General features: G+C 42.4%; 1 protein-coding gene across 1 annotated transcript; it reads left to right on the top strand.

The window, feature by feature from the left end:
* The first annotated feature begins 283 nt into the window (after positions 1–283).
* LOC146189940 (uncharacterized) lies at positions 284–1,750 on the top strand. The gene is made up of 2 exons (XM_084603352.1): positions 284–341; positions 1,557–1,750. The coding sequence occupies exons 1-2, from the start codon at positions 284–286 to the stop codon at positions 1,748–1,750; spliced, it is 252 nt and encodes an 83-aa protein (XP_084459478.1).
* Positions 1,751–14,327: the final 12,577 nt, after the last annotated feature.

Here is a 14,327-nt window from a genome sequence, read left to right as displayed (position 1 = left end):
GTTCTCTATGATACCGGCAGAATTAAAGCAAAAGGTTGTTTTTCTGATCGTCAGTGCGTGGGTAGTTCGTTCATGGAAGTGTAAAAAATAGTTTATTACCAATGTGTCATTTCCGGAGATATCAATCTTTGGGTTCGGCCATAAACTGTCGTTCAGACCAGACTTTGAATCACGGACACGTGTATAAAAAGGACAGGCCACCGCTGCTGACTTAAAAACGCACTCGCTTCTGTACCAAAGGAGAGAAATATTTCGACACCAGGCAATATCATCTATTAGTGCCATGAAAGTTCTTCTGGTCTTCGTAATTGCGCTGGCTGTCATGCAAGCCGCTTATTCTGGTGAGATACTTTGCCTCCTTGATTTGCAGTATTTTTACCTGCGTCTCCATTCATTCTCAGTTCCTGTGCTTACTCATTAAATCTCATTCTCATCTCAGTTGGGTTTATTCTAAATTCTAGCGAACAATTTTCACAGTGCGCTGGCTGTATTTTATATACTAGAAAATATATACTAGAAAATATATTTATGTATGAAATTACCAGCACACGCTTATGTTGCAGAAGCCGTTATAAAGAGTTTTTCGGTATTTAGTTTTTCAGCTACAATTTCACGCCCTTATAAAGGACGTAAGAAGTTCACTGGTAAGCTGACCAAAGCGAAATAAACCTTATCCGATATATGTAGAATGTATAGAGTGTAGTCTAAGGAGAAACCGTCTCCAGAACCACTGATGTATTGCTGGGTGCACTGTGCACATTGTCATTTCTCTGTCATGTCACTAAAGATCAGAGCAAAGGTACAAGAGACAAATTCAGCATTTCTTGTTCACTCAGAAGACTAGCGTAGGAGTTTATAATGCCTTGCTGCACCTTGCTGACTTGGGTGATAGTACTGCTTTACAGACTTTTCTGCTCCACCGTAGTGGTGCAGTGCAGTGGTTAGGGCGCTCGACTGCTATGCCCAAGAATGTGGGAGCGAATCCCGTATGCGGCTGCTGCTTTTCGATGGAGGCAAAAAAGCTAGGCGCCCATGTGCTGTGCGATATCAGTGCGCGTTAAACAACCTCCGATGGTCGGAATTTCGAGTCCTCCACTACGTCGTTTCTCATAGCCTGAGTCGCTTTGGGACGTTAAATCCCTCAAACTAAACCAGACAGGCTTTTTTAAACTTAAAAGACTGGCCTAGATGTTAAAACTTCACGCGGCAAAATAGTAAAATGACAGTGTAAAATAATAGTGCTAGGACCCTTTGCGTGTTCCCCTGTGCCTATTATGTTAGTGTATTTCGAAGCTTTTTTTCAAAAAAGCTTGAACCTATGACGTGACAGCAAAAAAAAAAAAAAAAAAAAAAAATGGCGGCAAAATAATGTATTCTGGAGGCTCTTTTCGTGCAGTTGATATAAGAGGCAGAATCAGTTTTGGCTTTCAGACAGAGCGCTATGTGACACCGTGGTACATGATTTCTGTGTTAGAGCTTTCGTGGTGTAAAGTCTGCCAAATTAGGCATCCTGCAAATGCCGCTATTTTGAATTTCTTAACTGTTCCTAGCAGCAGACGATAAGCCTGACTGCGACAAGGGAGAGGAGTACAAGACTGGCCAGAGCAGCAGCTGTGGTGAACACAAGTGCGGAGAACCCGAGGACGGAACGCGGCCGTGCACGGACGACTACGTCAGCGGCTGCTACTGCAAGGAGAACCGCTACCGAAGGCAGTCAGACAACCAGTGCGTGCGCAAGAACGAATGCTAGCCACGACTGAGGTGGAGATTTGCGTCAAGACATCTTTAAATGAATAAACAAAATATTAAGGCGAAATCCTTTATTGCCTCATCGTTGTCGTCAGCAAAAGTGTCACGCTTTTGAGGCGGCTCTGATTGGTCGAGACGGGATGACGTCATGAATGTCTCGACCAATCACAGAGCATCACCACAGTACGCGCGAATGCGTGCCTTATATGGCCGTATGCCAATCAATAATCAATTACTAATTATTGAGTAATAAAATAATAACTAAATAAATATTATTTATTAAGTAACATCTAAATGATAAATAAATGACTAATTACTCATTACTAATTGCTAATCAGTGCTTAAATAATTAACCATTACTAACCGGTGACAGTCGCGTGATTACTTAATCAATTGCTGATTAATACCGCGCACTCGGTAAAAACCACACAACAGTAAACGTTGAACACAGAAGGTACAAGGAGCGCGATCTCGTCGCTACCAAGCAGAATTCGCTGCATAAATGCACTAGCAGAATATGAAAGAGTAGTCGTTCGCTTTACTCGTAGCAGCATTCATCGCTACATGCGCAACAGTCGCGTAGCAGAATGCAGTACTCAGGCTTTCGCCTTTCATCATTTTAGTCGCCAAAGTGTCCTCAAATTTTTTTTAGTTTCCAAAACAGGCGTTACCAGGTGTGTTTCGAACCAAAATTGAGGTGAAATGCGACTTGATAACGGATCGTATTTATCACTTTGCGTAACTAGACTAAATCGTAAATGTTTGGATGTGTTCATTGTAGCCTAATGCTGCTTTGTGCACATGACATGTGTAACGTCAAAGCAGCATGGTTGCAAGTTTTCTCTTGGCTGTCTTCGTGTGCTCGGAATATTTGAGAACGTGAGAGAACGTGAGAGAACATGGCTTTAGGCTATTTGGTGGGACAACGTAGGAGCAAAACCGCAGAAACGACAGGACAGAGGAGCAGTGTTGTCGCCTTGTCTCTGTCCTGTCCTCTCTGCTGCTTTGTTCCTTACGATATCGGAGAAGAAAACCCGTATACGATATTTAGAATGGGGCTAGCACATATGGGAATGGGTAATTTCAGCCACAATCAAAATTACTATTCGTCATGTTTTGAGGGACCGTATCAGTGAACGTGTGATTTGGGCATCTTTCTTCGGAAATATACAATCCGGTATTAATCGTAAATGTTGTTGACGTCGAATTTAGTATGAACTATAAATTAGTTAGGGCTATTTACATTGGAGTTTGATAATGATTAGGAACTAATATAGAGCGGGTCGTGTCGGAGTTAGCAAAATTATAAAGTTATACACAGTTAATCAAATCGGGCTCATTCCAAAACACAAATGCACCTATACCCAAAAAGATTACAATAATCATGCAGGTTATCACTGATTGTTCATTTGAGTCTTGGTAAAATAAATATGCCGTTTTCTGGGATCCTATACTCATGTAATTGCTTTCCACACGGCCTTGCTTGCCTCAGTGCACCGCTGGTGATTTGAGGTAAGCTGCCAGCATCTCTACAGCAAGTTCCATTACAAAGCGGTTTTCAAACGAAACAAGCTATTGCACCATGTGGGTAGAAGTCTGCATAGATAATACGGGAGGGTGCGGGATTCAACAGAACTAATATCGGACATCAAAGCAGGAACGTGGCTCCAGACAAACTTTTTATGTTGAGACAGTTGACCGCAGGCTCCTAGCTTTGTATCCTGCATTGGTCGTGTAACTTAGCTCGAGGCAGATCACCAGCAAAAAAGGCCAATGCACTAACGAGACTGCTGAGGGTTACGCTGCCTCATCTAAGGAAAGGCAAATAAAATATAGGATGCATTCAAGGGACGTTACGGGCGCCACTTTTCGGTGCAGACCACAGCTTCAGCAGTGTAAACCAAAACAGATAACAATAAGACGATTAGATAAGCCTGTAACCTTTCCCCGAGCTTCCTGCAACACAAAATGGCCGCCACTGTGACGTAGGTGTATGCTCCCTATATTTCCCCTTTTTGAAGATAATCGACAAGAACAAATATTTTTTGAGCGAAACATATATTAGCAGAATTGTTTTATCGGTCTTTTTACTTTCATTTTTTTTTTCATATTCAGCCATTACCAGGTACACAGGGAAGCTCATCACTAATATTAAATATAAGTTTGTTATGGAATGTGAAAGAGTTTACGAGAAGACATTAGCGGTACTGGGGGACGTCAGAAAGCAGGAAAATAATAACGACTTGATGTCTAGTTGACTTAATTCTAGTGACGAAATTTTAAACTACAGATGTGGGCCTAGCTGCACTAGAGATTTCATATCTAGCTAATGTAACTGCTGATATCAATTCTTTATATCATTGAAAACACTATTATCCCTTGCTCAGCGGATGAACCCATTTTGGACATTTCTCGCGCAATTCGAAAAGCGCGCGCTTACGGCGCGCTTTGCGACGCCTCTCAAGTACGCGGGATCATCGCGACCGGGGCTGCCACTTTTCGATGGAGAGGGGGAAAGCAAGGCGCCAGAGAGACGTTAAACCCCGAAAACCTGAATCATAAATCTAATAAACATACCTTCGTGGTGCATGCTCCACGCGTCGTGCCACCCGTGCACGTGTCACCGGCACGGCGGTGTTCATCGCTGCTTGAGCCGAGGCGTGGCACGGAAGGTCACGTGGCAAGTACACCATGGTGCACTGGGTTGACTGAGATTACTCAGTGTACTGCAGGCGAGCTATTATGAAATTGCAGAAGAAATACCAATAATGGTTCGAGCCACAGCACGATCGGTAATTTGCGTTTTCATAACACTAACCAGTGACACGGCTGTTTTATCGACCAGCTACGAATATCTCACTATAACTGCGCACGTATCTGGATAGGTAAAAAGTTAACTATAAGACTTAAGCTAACTTTCTCTATCTTAAACTGTAAATAAGTTTAGCTAACACTGGTACTACGAAACTAAGCAGTAGTTATTTTGCCCACGTATCTGAATAGGTAAAAAGTTATCTATAAGACTTGAGGTAACTTTTTCCATCTTAAGCTGTAAATAAGTTTAGCTAACACTGGTGCTACGAAACTAAGCAGTAGTTGTTTTGCCTCAAAAACGTATTCTTAAACATTAGAGGCGGCTTTTCTTGAAACCCTTTGGTATATGCCGTTGAATTAGGTAAGTATATCAGGAGGTAGAGCCAGAGTCGTCTTGCGTTTTATATACATGTGTTCTTTTGCGTGCACCAATCGGCTAATGCTCAACCTAGCTTTAGGCTCAAGGATTGTTGGACGGCACCGGTCATCTATGACGCCATACTCCAAATTGTTTCGAAAAACCCCCAATAATCATTTCTGAATCCGCTATTCCCAAAACATATAAACAGCGTTACGTGGTTCGCAAAGGTACTCGACTTCCAATGCGGTGTTGCATTGGTTCACTGCTAATAGCTCCTACCCATCGAGGTAGGTTTTGTAATTTGCGGCTGTTATATATCAATATTTTCAACAGCCTGGCAGAGGTAAAATGGTTCAATTTGATTTGACCACCAAGTGGGGTTACCTCTCGAAGTATTTAACCGGAACATCTCGCAATGATATTCGGTACCAATTTTGGCAAAGTAAAAAAAAAAAAAAAAAGCGACTGAATCATATGTTTTCTGCATCATACTTTAATTCTCTATCCCTTCAAAGAGAATAAAAAGTGGAAATTAGAAAAATAAAAATATATCTTCTTTAAGAGAAGCAACTTTGCACGAGGTTAAAGAATGGCATAATGTACAAACTCATGGGTGATATGTTTCCATTCTCCCCAACTTGATCAGTTAGTTTTTATTCATTAGGGACAGTTTTCACGCATTGCTGACTCTGCAGCCTCAAATGAAGGACAGCGTCGGGCCATGAACTTTCACCTGAACGCCCCAGAAAATGTCAGCCGATGGGTTGTGTCTCTGTATTGAACGTGAAAGGTGGCATTCAGTTGTTTCTACCTAATTTACGCGACCACTTGTGGGCTGTGACTTTTAGACAGTCCCGCTAGTGGGGCCGGATATATGCGATAAAACTGGCAGTAAAAACCAAATTACGACGGACTGTTTCCAGTGAATTGACGAAAGTGTTATTTCGGAACGACGTAGCTGCATGCCTTGGTACTGCATTTTGCGAGACATAAATCGGTCTTACTGTCCGAGAAGCCTATTAGAAAAATTCGACCTGTACAATGTCACGCACAAACCGAGGACAATTCACTTAAAAGAAGAGAGCTCAGTTATCGCTATATTTCTGTGATCTTTTAGTCCTGCACATGAAGTCTATGTTAGTCATGGTCTACATAGTTTTCTCAGCATATGTAGGAATTGAAAAGAAACTGGTTACACTAATAAAGATTCCCCCAAGTTGATCCTCAAAGGCATGCTTAAGGTGTAATGCCGAATCTAGGAGTCATATTATTGAGACAATAGCTCTGCTACTTGGAGTGCAATTTCGGATTTCATATCACTGGGTGCCAATGACCTTGGACTCACCTCAGTTGGTCAGTTGGTCACTTGGTACTCACAGTGGACTTAACTAAGTGTTGGCTTGCTTCGAAAAGTGAGACGAATATTGCGTATTTTTTCCACCAAAACTAATCTTAACGTAGAATATAAAAAAAAGATTTGCGTAATAAGAAAGCGCTGCTCAGGGCGCTATCACATCCACTCTTTAGGCGAAACTTGACTTCCCCCCAATTGAAACCGTCGAACCGTGTAAAACTTTTCCAAACCATGAAAAACCATGCTGCTGGAGCATTCACCCTTATCACTAGCTTCAAGCCATGCTTAATCCCCCACCATCTTTTAACACTCACATATCGGTCTTCTAATCACTGAAGCCCCAAAAAAGTTATTTGCCTGGTGCAACAACCCCTAGCTCCCAGTATTTGCGTGCGGATGTAGCACGTCTTTAAGCTATGCCTCCGGTCAGAAAAGGACGTGTAAGAAAAGGTATGGCAGTAAAATAAACTTACATTCTCTCTAGTAGACGACACAGATGTCGACTCTGCAGGCACCGTGCGCTATGGTCAACAATGTTCGCGTCACTGTATACAGTTGCGCTGCCAATCTTGCATGCTACCTTTGGCATTGAAATATTTTGGCACCTTTATTTTTCACCTGTCAGGTAAATGACCACCTTTAAAATAGATTTCTTCACTAGGCAATATTTTTTATTCATTTTCAAACTTTTCATTGCCTTTGCACTTAGGCATTGCTGTAAGAGGCGCGGGGAGAGGAGGGGGATGTATTACGGATGCAGGACACATACAATGGTTAAGGGAATAAGACGTCACCAAAATAAAACCAGGTAAAGAAGCCAGAAGCAATTTTCTGTACGTAAAAAGAGTATTGAAATGATCGCCAGGAAGATCAAAGCGAGTCGTTTCAGAAAAAGAAAAGAAAAACAGCAACAAAAGTATACTGCAGAACGTGAGAGTAAAACTTGCTTAGAAATGTTCGACTACACAGGCACTATATTAAAATGATAAATGCAAAATGTGTAGCACTGATACGATCAAAAACGGTTGGTACATGAAGAAAAAGCAAAGAAAAAAAAAACACTGAGAAACGCAGTATAATCACGATATTCGATTTCGCGCTGTTGCGAAGCTAACGCCTTAACCTTGTGGGCATTGCTTTGAATCACGCTATGTTTTGACCCTTTAACAGGTTTGTTTAGTCACGCCAAATTCGCATCAGGAGAGGATTCGAAAGTTAGGGTGGATCGAGATGATTTCTCCTCTTTTTTTTTTTTTTTTTTTTTTTTTTTTTGTGACCGCTTCTCGCAGGAAGGGCTACGGTAGTTCAAAACCCACGCGAGCGCTCGTGAACGCCTATTTTATTCAGCGCAGCAACGTATGGTTGAGATAAGGGGGAGAGGCAAATCGCTGGTTATAGTCAGCTCCTTCGAGCGCTCTTGCTGAGGTCTCGAGGTCAGCTCCGTGTTGTGCACACAGCTCCACGTTAGCGGATGCTTCTGCAAGGACTGCCTTTACCAGAGGCAGTCGTATAGCAAGTGCAGGAGCAGGACGAGTGCTAGCAGCTGAACGACTGCGGCAAAGATGTATTTTGCGCACTCTCGAAGTGATTGAATGAACCAAACAGTTCAAATTTTCCAAACGCGAAACCAAATTCTTCATCGGTAAAGTCTCCACGGTGTTAATCAAAAAGTTATTTTTCTGCTTTATCTCAAGGATTCACTGCTATAGGGACACACAGAGCTCGTTTTTCATTTTGACTAAGCAAATAAAGCCGAATTCAATGACATGTGGCCCCAGCAGCCAATCAAAAAACCACAGTCCAATTTAAACAGGGCTATAAAGGATACTGCCTAGTTTGAACCAAGACTGAAATCAAGCCATACAAGAATCGCTATAAGGTCGTTTTCATAATAAGAACGGAGCCCCGCACATTGTTCTTACTTTTAATTTCGCAGAGACGTTTCTTTCCTTCAGTCCCCGTAAGAATTCGAGCCGCAGATATGGCATTTAAAATGGCCTACAGATAAGAAAAGAGAGGAAGGGTTCATACTGACCTAAAATTCGCCTGATGTGGTCACTTGACGGCACACATTATGTTCTGCCCACTGCGCGCTGACAAGGTTTAGGGTAAGTCGCTATAGCTTTGGTTACTGTATACGTATTCTAGTGCGTCACTTGTTGGTGAAATCAGTCTCAGCTTCAGGTCAGGTTGAACCAGTGAGTTGGTGGCTATGATGAAGTGCCTTATTTTTGCCAGAGGAGCATCGCCACACTCGACATGGACCCCGCCGGGGCGTTGCACAGTGGTTACGGCACTCGACCATTGTTCCCAAGGATGTGGGATCGAATCCCGGCTTCGGCGGCCGCTTTACGATGGAGGCGAAAAGCAAGGCGCCCGTGTGCTGTGCGATGTCTGTGCACGTTAAAGATCCCCAGGTGGTTGAAATTTGCGGAGTCTTCCACTACAGCGTCTCTCATAGGCCGAGTCACTTTGGGACGTTAAATCCCACAAACCAACCAACACTCGAGAAGAGAAACATGAAGTGCGGCAAAAGTTTGTTCCCATTGAAAGGCCGTAGGATGCCTATCGGCACTAAGGATATGATGCCGCGCCTACTCGCATGCAAAAGCACTTCTGGGGAGGTTTTAGGAAAAGCTGAACAATTACGTTCTCTGGTAACCCTGAATAATGTTTGGCTTGCAAAAAGCTATAAAATACATTTTATTTGGTCCTTATGGTGTTACGAATTAAACATCCTTCCTTTCATAAAAGACAGGTTCGAAAGTAAGAAAGATATTATTATACGTTATATTTCAGCGCAATGAAAAATGAACGCTAATAATCACGTCTGCAAAAGCATGAATGACACAAGTAAATACGGCAATAACCTAAATTTGTCGTGTGTCAGAAAGAAATATGTAGAGATAATACCATTTGTTGTCGAAATATACAATGCTGTTGTATAATTTCTTATATATTTACAAGAGAATATCAAGTGTCCAAGGATAGGCTCTTGATAGATGCAGTTTTTGTTTTCATTTTATGAGATAGCATGAAGGGGGGGGGGGGGGGGGGAGACACATACAAGACGGGACTGGCGCTGACTACCAACTTGAGTGCATGTACAGCCGAAGCACGTTTTATATCTGCCACAGTGGACCACGTGGACCACAATGGACCACATTGTGGAGCTAGCAAGCATTTCCTCTTTTACAAGTATTTTTCTTTGGAGGGGCTAGAAAACGTTATTCGCTGATACGAAATATGACAGAAAAAAAAAAAAATTGACGTGACAGAAGGCACAGTTAATTTGGCACTGTTGAGAAAGATAATTATAGTGCGCGCTTTACCCTTAATGGACTAGCTTTAAGAATGACAGAGGTGTCCACTGGCGCAACTCGTCTTTCAGTCTAAAGCTAATGCACGGTGAATGGCATATTTTGCATTTAGTATCGGTCGAATTCCAATTTGCTTTTTTTTTTGTAAATCCAATTTATGGCGGAATATCAGCTGTTTGGAAGCCCGTAAGGTATGAAGTGATGTATGAATACCTGCTCTTCAGTGAATCTCTTTCGCGCCCTTTGAAACCTACCAGAGGTAATCGCCAAGCACTACTTGCTGAAATGATATTTAATAAAAAGCCTTACGCGAAGGAAAAAAAAAACTGCTCCTAACTCTTTTTGTTTTGTAGCGTTGCAGAGCATATCATTCAATTTAGGTGACCTTGCAGACCTCCACTATTTTAGGTAAACAATTTGACAGCATTTGTTCTGCTATGCGCTTCTTTTTACTGCGTAGAATTACTAGCTACAACAAGGATTTTGCCGATGTCACGCGGCTTAACCAACGATTAAGCGAAATAGCTGCAAAGCTACACCTAGTGAGAGAGTGCCGCGGGTCAAAGTTGCGGTCGTTACGGCCGTCTCAGTACAGTGTTAATCAATCCGGAGTAACTAGATCGCGCTACTCCTAACTAAGCAGTCGCGTACCGCACGCGCATCCTCAACTTCGGTCTCTCTCCACTCGCGTCAAGTCACTTCACAGCCTTTCAGTGTCATCAGACATATACAAACTGTGCTCCATATGTAGCTTGTCTTCGGCTCCTCCACGGGCGTTCGTTGAGCGCACTTCCTTGCTCTTCGATAAAGTGTAAAAACACATTGCACGCATTTGTACACATAGAGTAGATGTTCTTAAACTGCTAGGGTTGTGAAGGTGCCATGTGGCTTTCTTTTGTAGCCTTTGACTTTGTTAACTGAAATTGCCGCATAAGGAAACGTTATATTCCTAGTTTCGCAGTTTGAATTTTCAGCAACTCTTACGCTTGTTTGCGACCTTTGTGAGAGCGAGAGAACGAGCAGCTTCCGTATGGCAGCTTTCGTATCCCTCACAAAACCTCTCCGTCAACTGCGAGGTCAAAGTCACCATTTATTTGCCAACGCCAAAACTGAGACTGACAGGAAAAGAAAATACTCTTTCGAAAAAGCACCTCATACAGACGACTTCTATATGAGCCCCCAAGTTTACTTAAGTCCTAAATGCCCGTCTGAAAAGAAGAAAACGTAGGGAGGAGAATTTCTTTTTCTCAGTCCCAGAAATGAGGGAATTCAGGAAAGGACTGCTGAAATGAAGCTTAGCAGAATGTAGTGCAATGAAGGTCAGAGCTTGATCATGAAACGTTAGGCTGCGCAGTAAAAAACAATCACGGGCAGGGATCACGAAGGGACAGATCAAACCTTCTAATGAGGGCTACTTGAAAAGCCCTAGTTACGCAGGCTTGTCAGCATGCCTTTAGAAGAATATCAAATATTATTTGAAAAAGAATAACCCTAAGCGTTCTAAGAAACTCACTTCACTACTAAAAGTTTGATTGACATTTCAGGAATAAATGTTGGCTTATTCTGGACAATTTACATTTCGAGAACTTCTAGCGCTGTTTTGGTTTTGTGGTTGCGCGGAATACTATGCAAATATTAGGGGCACGTCAATCATCATTTTTAATAGTGAAGTATGTTTCCGAGAGCACTTGGTTCGTGGCAGCTCATTTTCCGCTATTGTATGGATACCTTCTTATGTGTGGTGGAAAAACTATGTAATTACGTGTCCTCAGATAAACCTAAGTAGAAATTTCTCTATCCTTTCAACGGAGCCTGAAGCTCGAATATCATGAGCCAACCTTCCCAACAACATATATTTTTTAGCTTTATTTCAATGAAACCTGAAATTCCGTCACTTCTGAAGACACAGTACACGAAATTATTCTGAACGTGATTTCGTTGCTTTTATCTTTTTGTAGCATAACGCTCCTTCATTCAAATGAAACGTCGAGGTGTCTGTCCGCTTTTTGTAGAGAGGCATACATGCTCGATGTAGTCCTCACCTGTGGGGATGAGCAGCCAGCAACAACTCAATGCATGCGTCGTCGCAGGCTATCATATAAAAGCCCACGTATATATATATATATATATATATATATATATATATATATATATATATATATATATATATATATATATATATATATATATATATATATATATATATATATATATATAGGTTGCGAGAACATAACGTACTAGACTGCTAAAAGAGTATATAGCGAAGTATACGCTTCATTAAAGGAAGATCGGTCTCCGATCGAAACGTCGAGTGAAATGAAAAATAAAAAATGTTTCCTTTAATGAAGCGTATACTTCGCTATATATATATATATATATATATATATATATATATATATATATATATATATATATATATATATATATATATATATATATATATATATATATATATACATACATTCTAGTAGAAATTAAGAAGAAGAAATGGACATGGGCAGGACATGTAGTGCGAAGAGAGGATAACCGATGGTCGCTGAGGGTAACAAACTGGATTCCAAGGGAAGGAAAGCGTAGCAGGGGGCGGCAGAAAGTTAGGTGGGCGGATGAGATTAAGAAGTTCGCAGGGGTCAAGTGGATGCAGCTAGCACAGAACCGGGTTAAGTGGAGAAGTATGGGAGAGGCCTCCGCCCTGCAGTGGGTATAATCAGGATGATGATGATGATGATGATGAAAGCAGTTCTTGGAAGGGAAGAATTTATTTTTACCTTGGGGTTCGCATTGCTTAATTTGTAAACAGCCAGAAACTATAGACCACGTTTTCCTACATTGTTGGGAAGGGGTATACTTTTGGGATATTTTACAAAGGTCTTTAAAAAAGGAATTTCCATTAGACTCGCACGGTATTAGGTACTTGCCAGTAGAGAATGAGGATGGAGTGTCATTTGACCTTATTATGCTAATCGCCCTCCACTGTGTTTGGCGCTCGAGAATGGCAGGATACCATTGCGATCCTTACGCACGGCCAGCACGGATCTATTTTCGGGAAGGCATGAATAGATATACTGAAATTCAGAAACTTGCTCCTGAAGCTCCCGAGTGGCTCGGAAGATTGGAGCCATTAGTGACCCTAAGGGAATTTTAGAATGACGACGCCACAACCCACCTGGCTGACTGTTATATTAATGAATGCTCATTGTGCCTTGTAAGTGGTTTTGTGTATTGTGTCGAAGTCAGGCAATAAAGAAAAAACAAGCTGGCGTGGCGGAGTGGGTAGCGTGCTCGTCTCGCACCCCGGAGGCCCCCGTTCGATTCTTCAGGTCGGCGATTTTTCCTAGTTGTTTTTATTTATGCTTCTGGGATTTTTCTCTCACGGCCAACGCCGGACGACGCGGGACGACGGCCGCCGACGACGACACCGACTTTTCTGCGACACGGGGCCCTTAACGCTGTCGCGTTAATAACTGGACATGTGGAATCTAGGTCCACACCAATGTTTTCTAAAATGCTCACAGTGAAAACAACCAGAGGCAGGCAGAACCTTGGCCACTGGTGGGTGAGAAAGAGGTCTGGGTGGGACACAAAAATAGGTGCAGGCACCTCGGGAGCAGACTCGAATGACAGCAAGAAAGAGCTGACAGAAGGCAGAAACGGAGTTGAGGTACGGAATACGAGCCTCCCGGTACAGAACAGCGGTGGAGAGTAATTGTGTGAGAGCTAGGCAGAGGTGAAGTGCACGTCTTTCCAAAAACAGCAAAGGATGCAGCCACATTCCAGACTCTGTCTCGCATAGGCTTCGTAAAAATGTAGAAGAATGTCCCGGCGCGTTCACATTTCCCTGATCATTACCACCAGCCTGACTATACCCATTACAGGGCGAATGCCTCTCCCATATTCCGCTAATTAGCCCGGTCCTGTGCTAGCGGCATCCACTTGAACCCTGCGAACGTCTTAACCTCATCAGCCCATCTAATTTTCTGCCGTCTCCTGCTGCCTAAATTTCCTAATACTTATACGTATCAGCCTTCCAAGTGCACGCTCACCATTCTGAACATTCTCTTGGTGTCATGCCGCCAAATTCATACTAGTATCGTAAGTAAAGTTTAAATACCTCGCAGATTTCATTTGAGGTATGTTGTCTGAGCGGTAACGTAACGGAACATGTTAGGGGGTGGTGGATTTAAAATCTAGCACACTACTTTTGTGCACATTTCAAACAAAGCTAATTGTATCCAATTGAGCTAATCCTGCAGTGAACGATAGAGGCCATGAATATATTTTGCAGTGGTGAAGGATGCTATATGTCGCATAGCATTCTGCATAGCAAGGCAGATTTTGCTTTCTAAATCTACATGAGCAGACCATATTCAGCATCCGAGGCGGAAGCCAATCTGGACATCTGGACAGAGCTCAAAGCACTGATCCCTGAAATATGAGGCGGCCATGCAAAATTATTTCGCTATTGGCCGAATGTTTTCAAAGGCGAACGAGTAAAACTGCGCGAAAAAAGGGACTGGAGAAACACACAGGCACAAACAAGGCGCAGGTTCGCGCCTGTGTGTTTCTTCAGTCCCGTTTTTCGCGCAGCTTTATTCGTTCGCTTAATATAAACCAACTATGTGGTGGTGTGGTGTTTAAGTTGAGAATAGTATCGAATGATGAACAGAGTGATACGTTGGCATAAACAGTGATTCAAGGAGTAGGATCAGGATGTTAGGCGTGAGACGGA

The sequence above is a fragment of the Amblyomma maculatum genome, chromosome 5 (assembly GCF_055883805.1).
Source record: "Amblyomma maculatum isolate TAMU_Amacu chromosome 5, ASM5588380v1, whole genome shotgun sequence".
In the NCBI taxonomy this organism is placed as follows: Eukaryota; Metazoa; Arthropoda; class Arachnida; order Ixodida; family Ixodidae; genus Amblyomma; species Amblyomma maculatum.
This window is presented reverse-complemented; position numbering and strand designations above follow the sequence as displayed.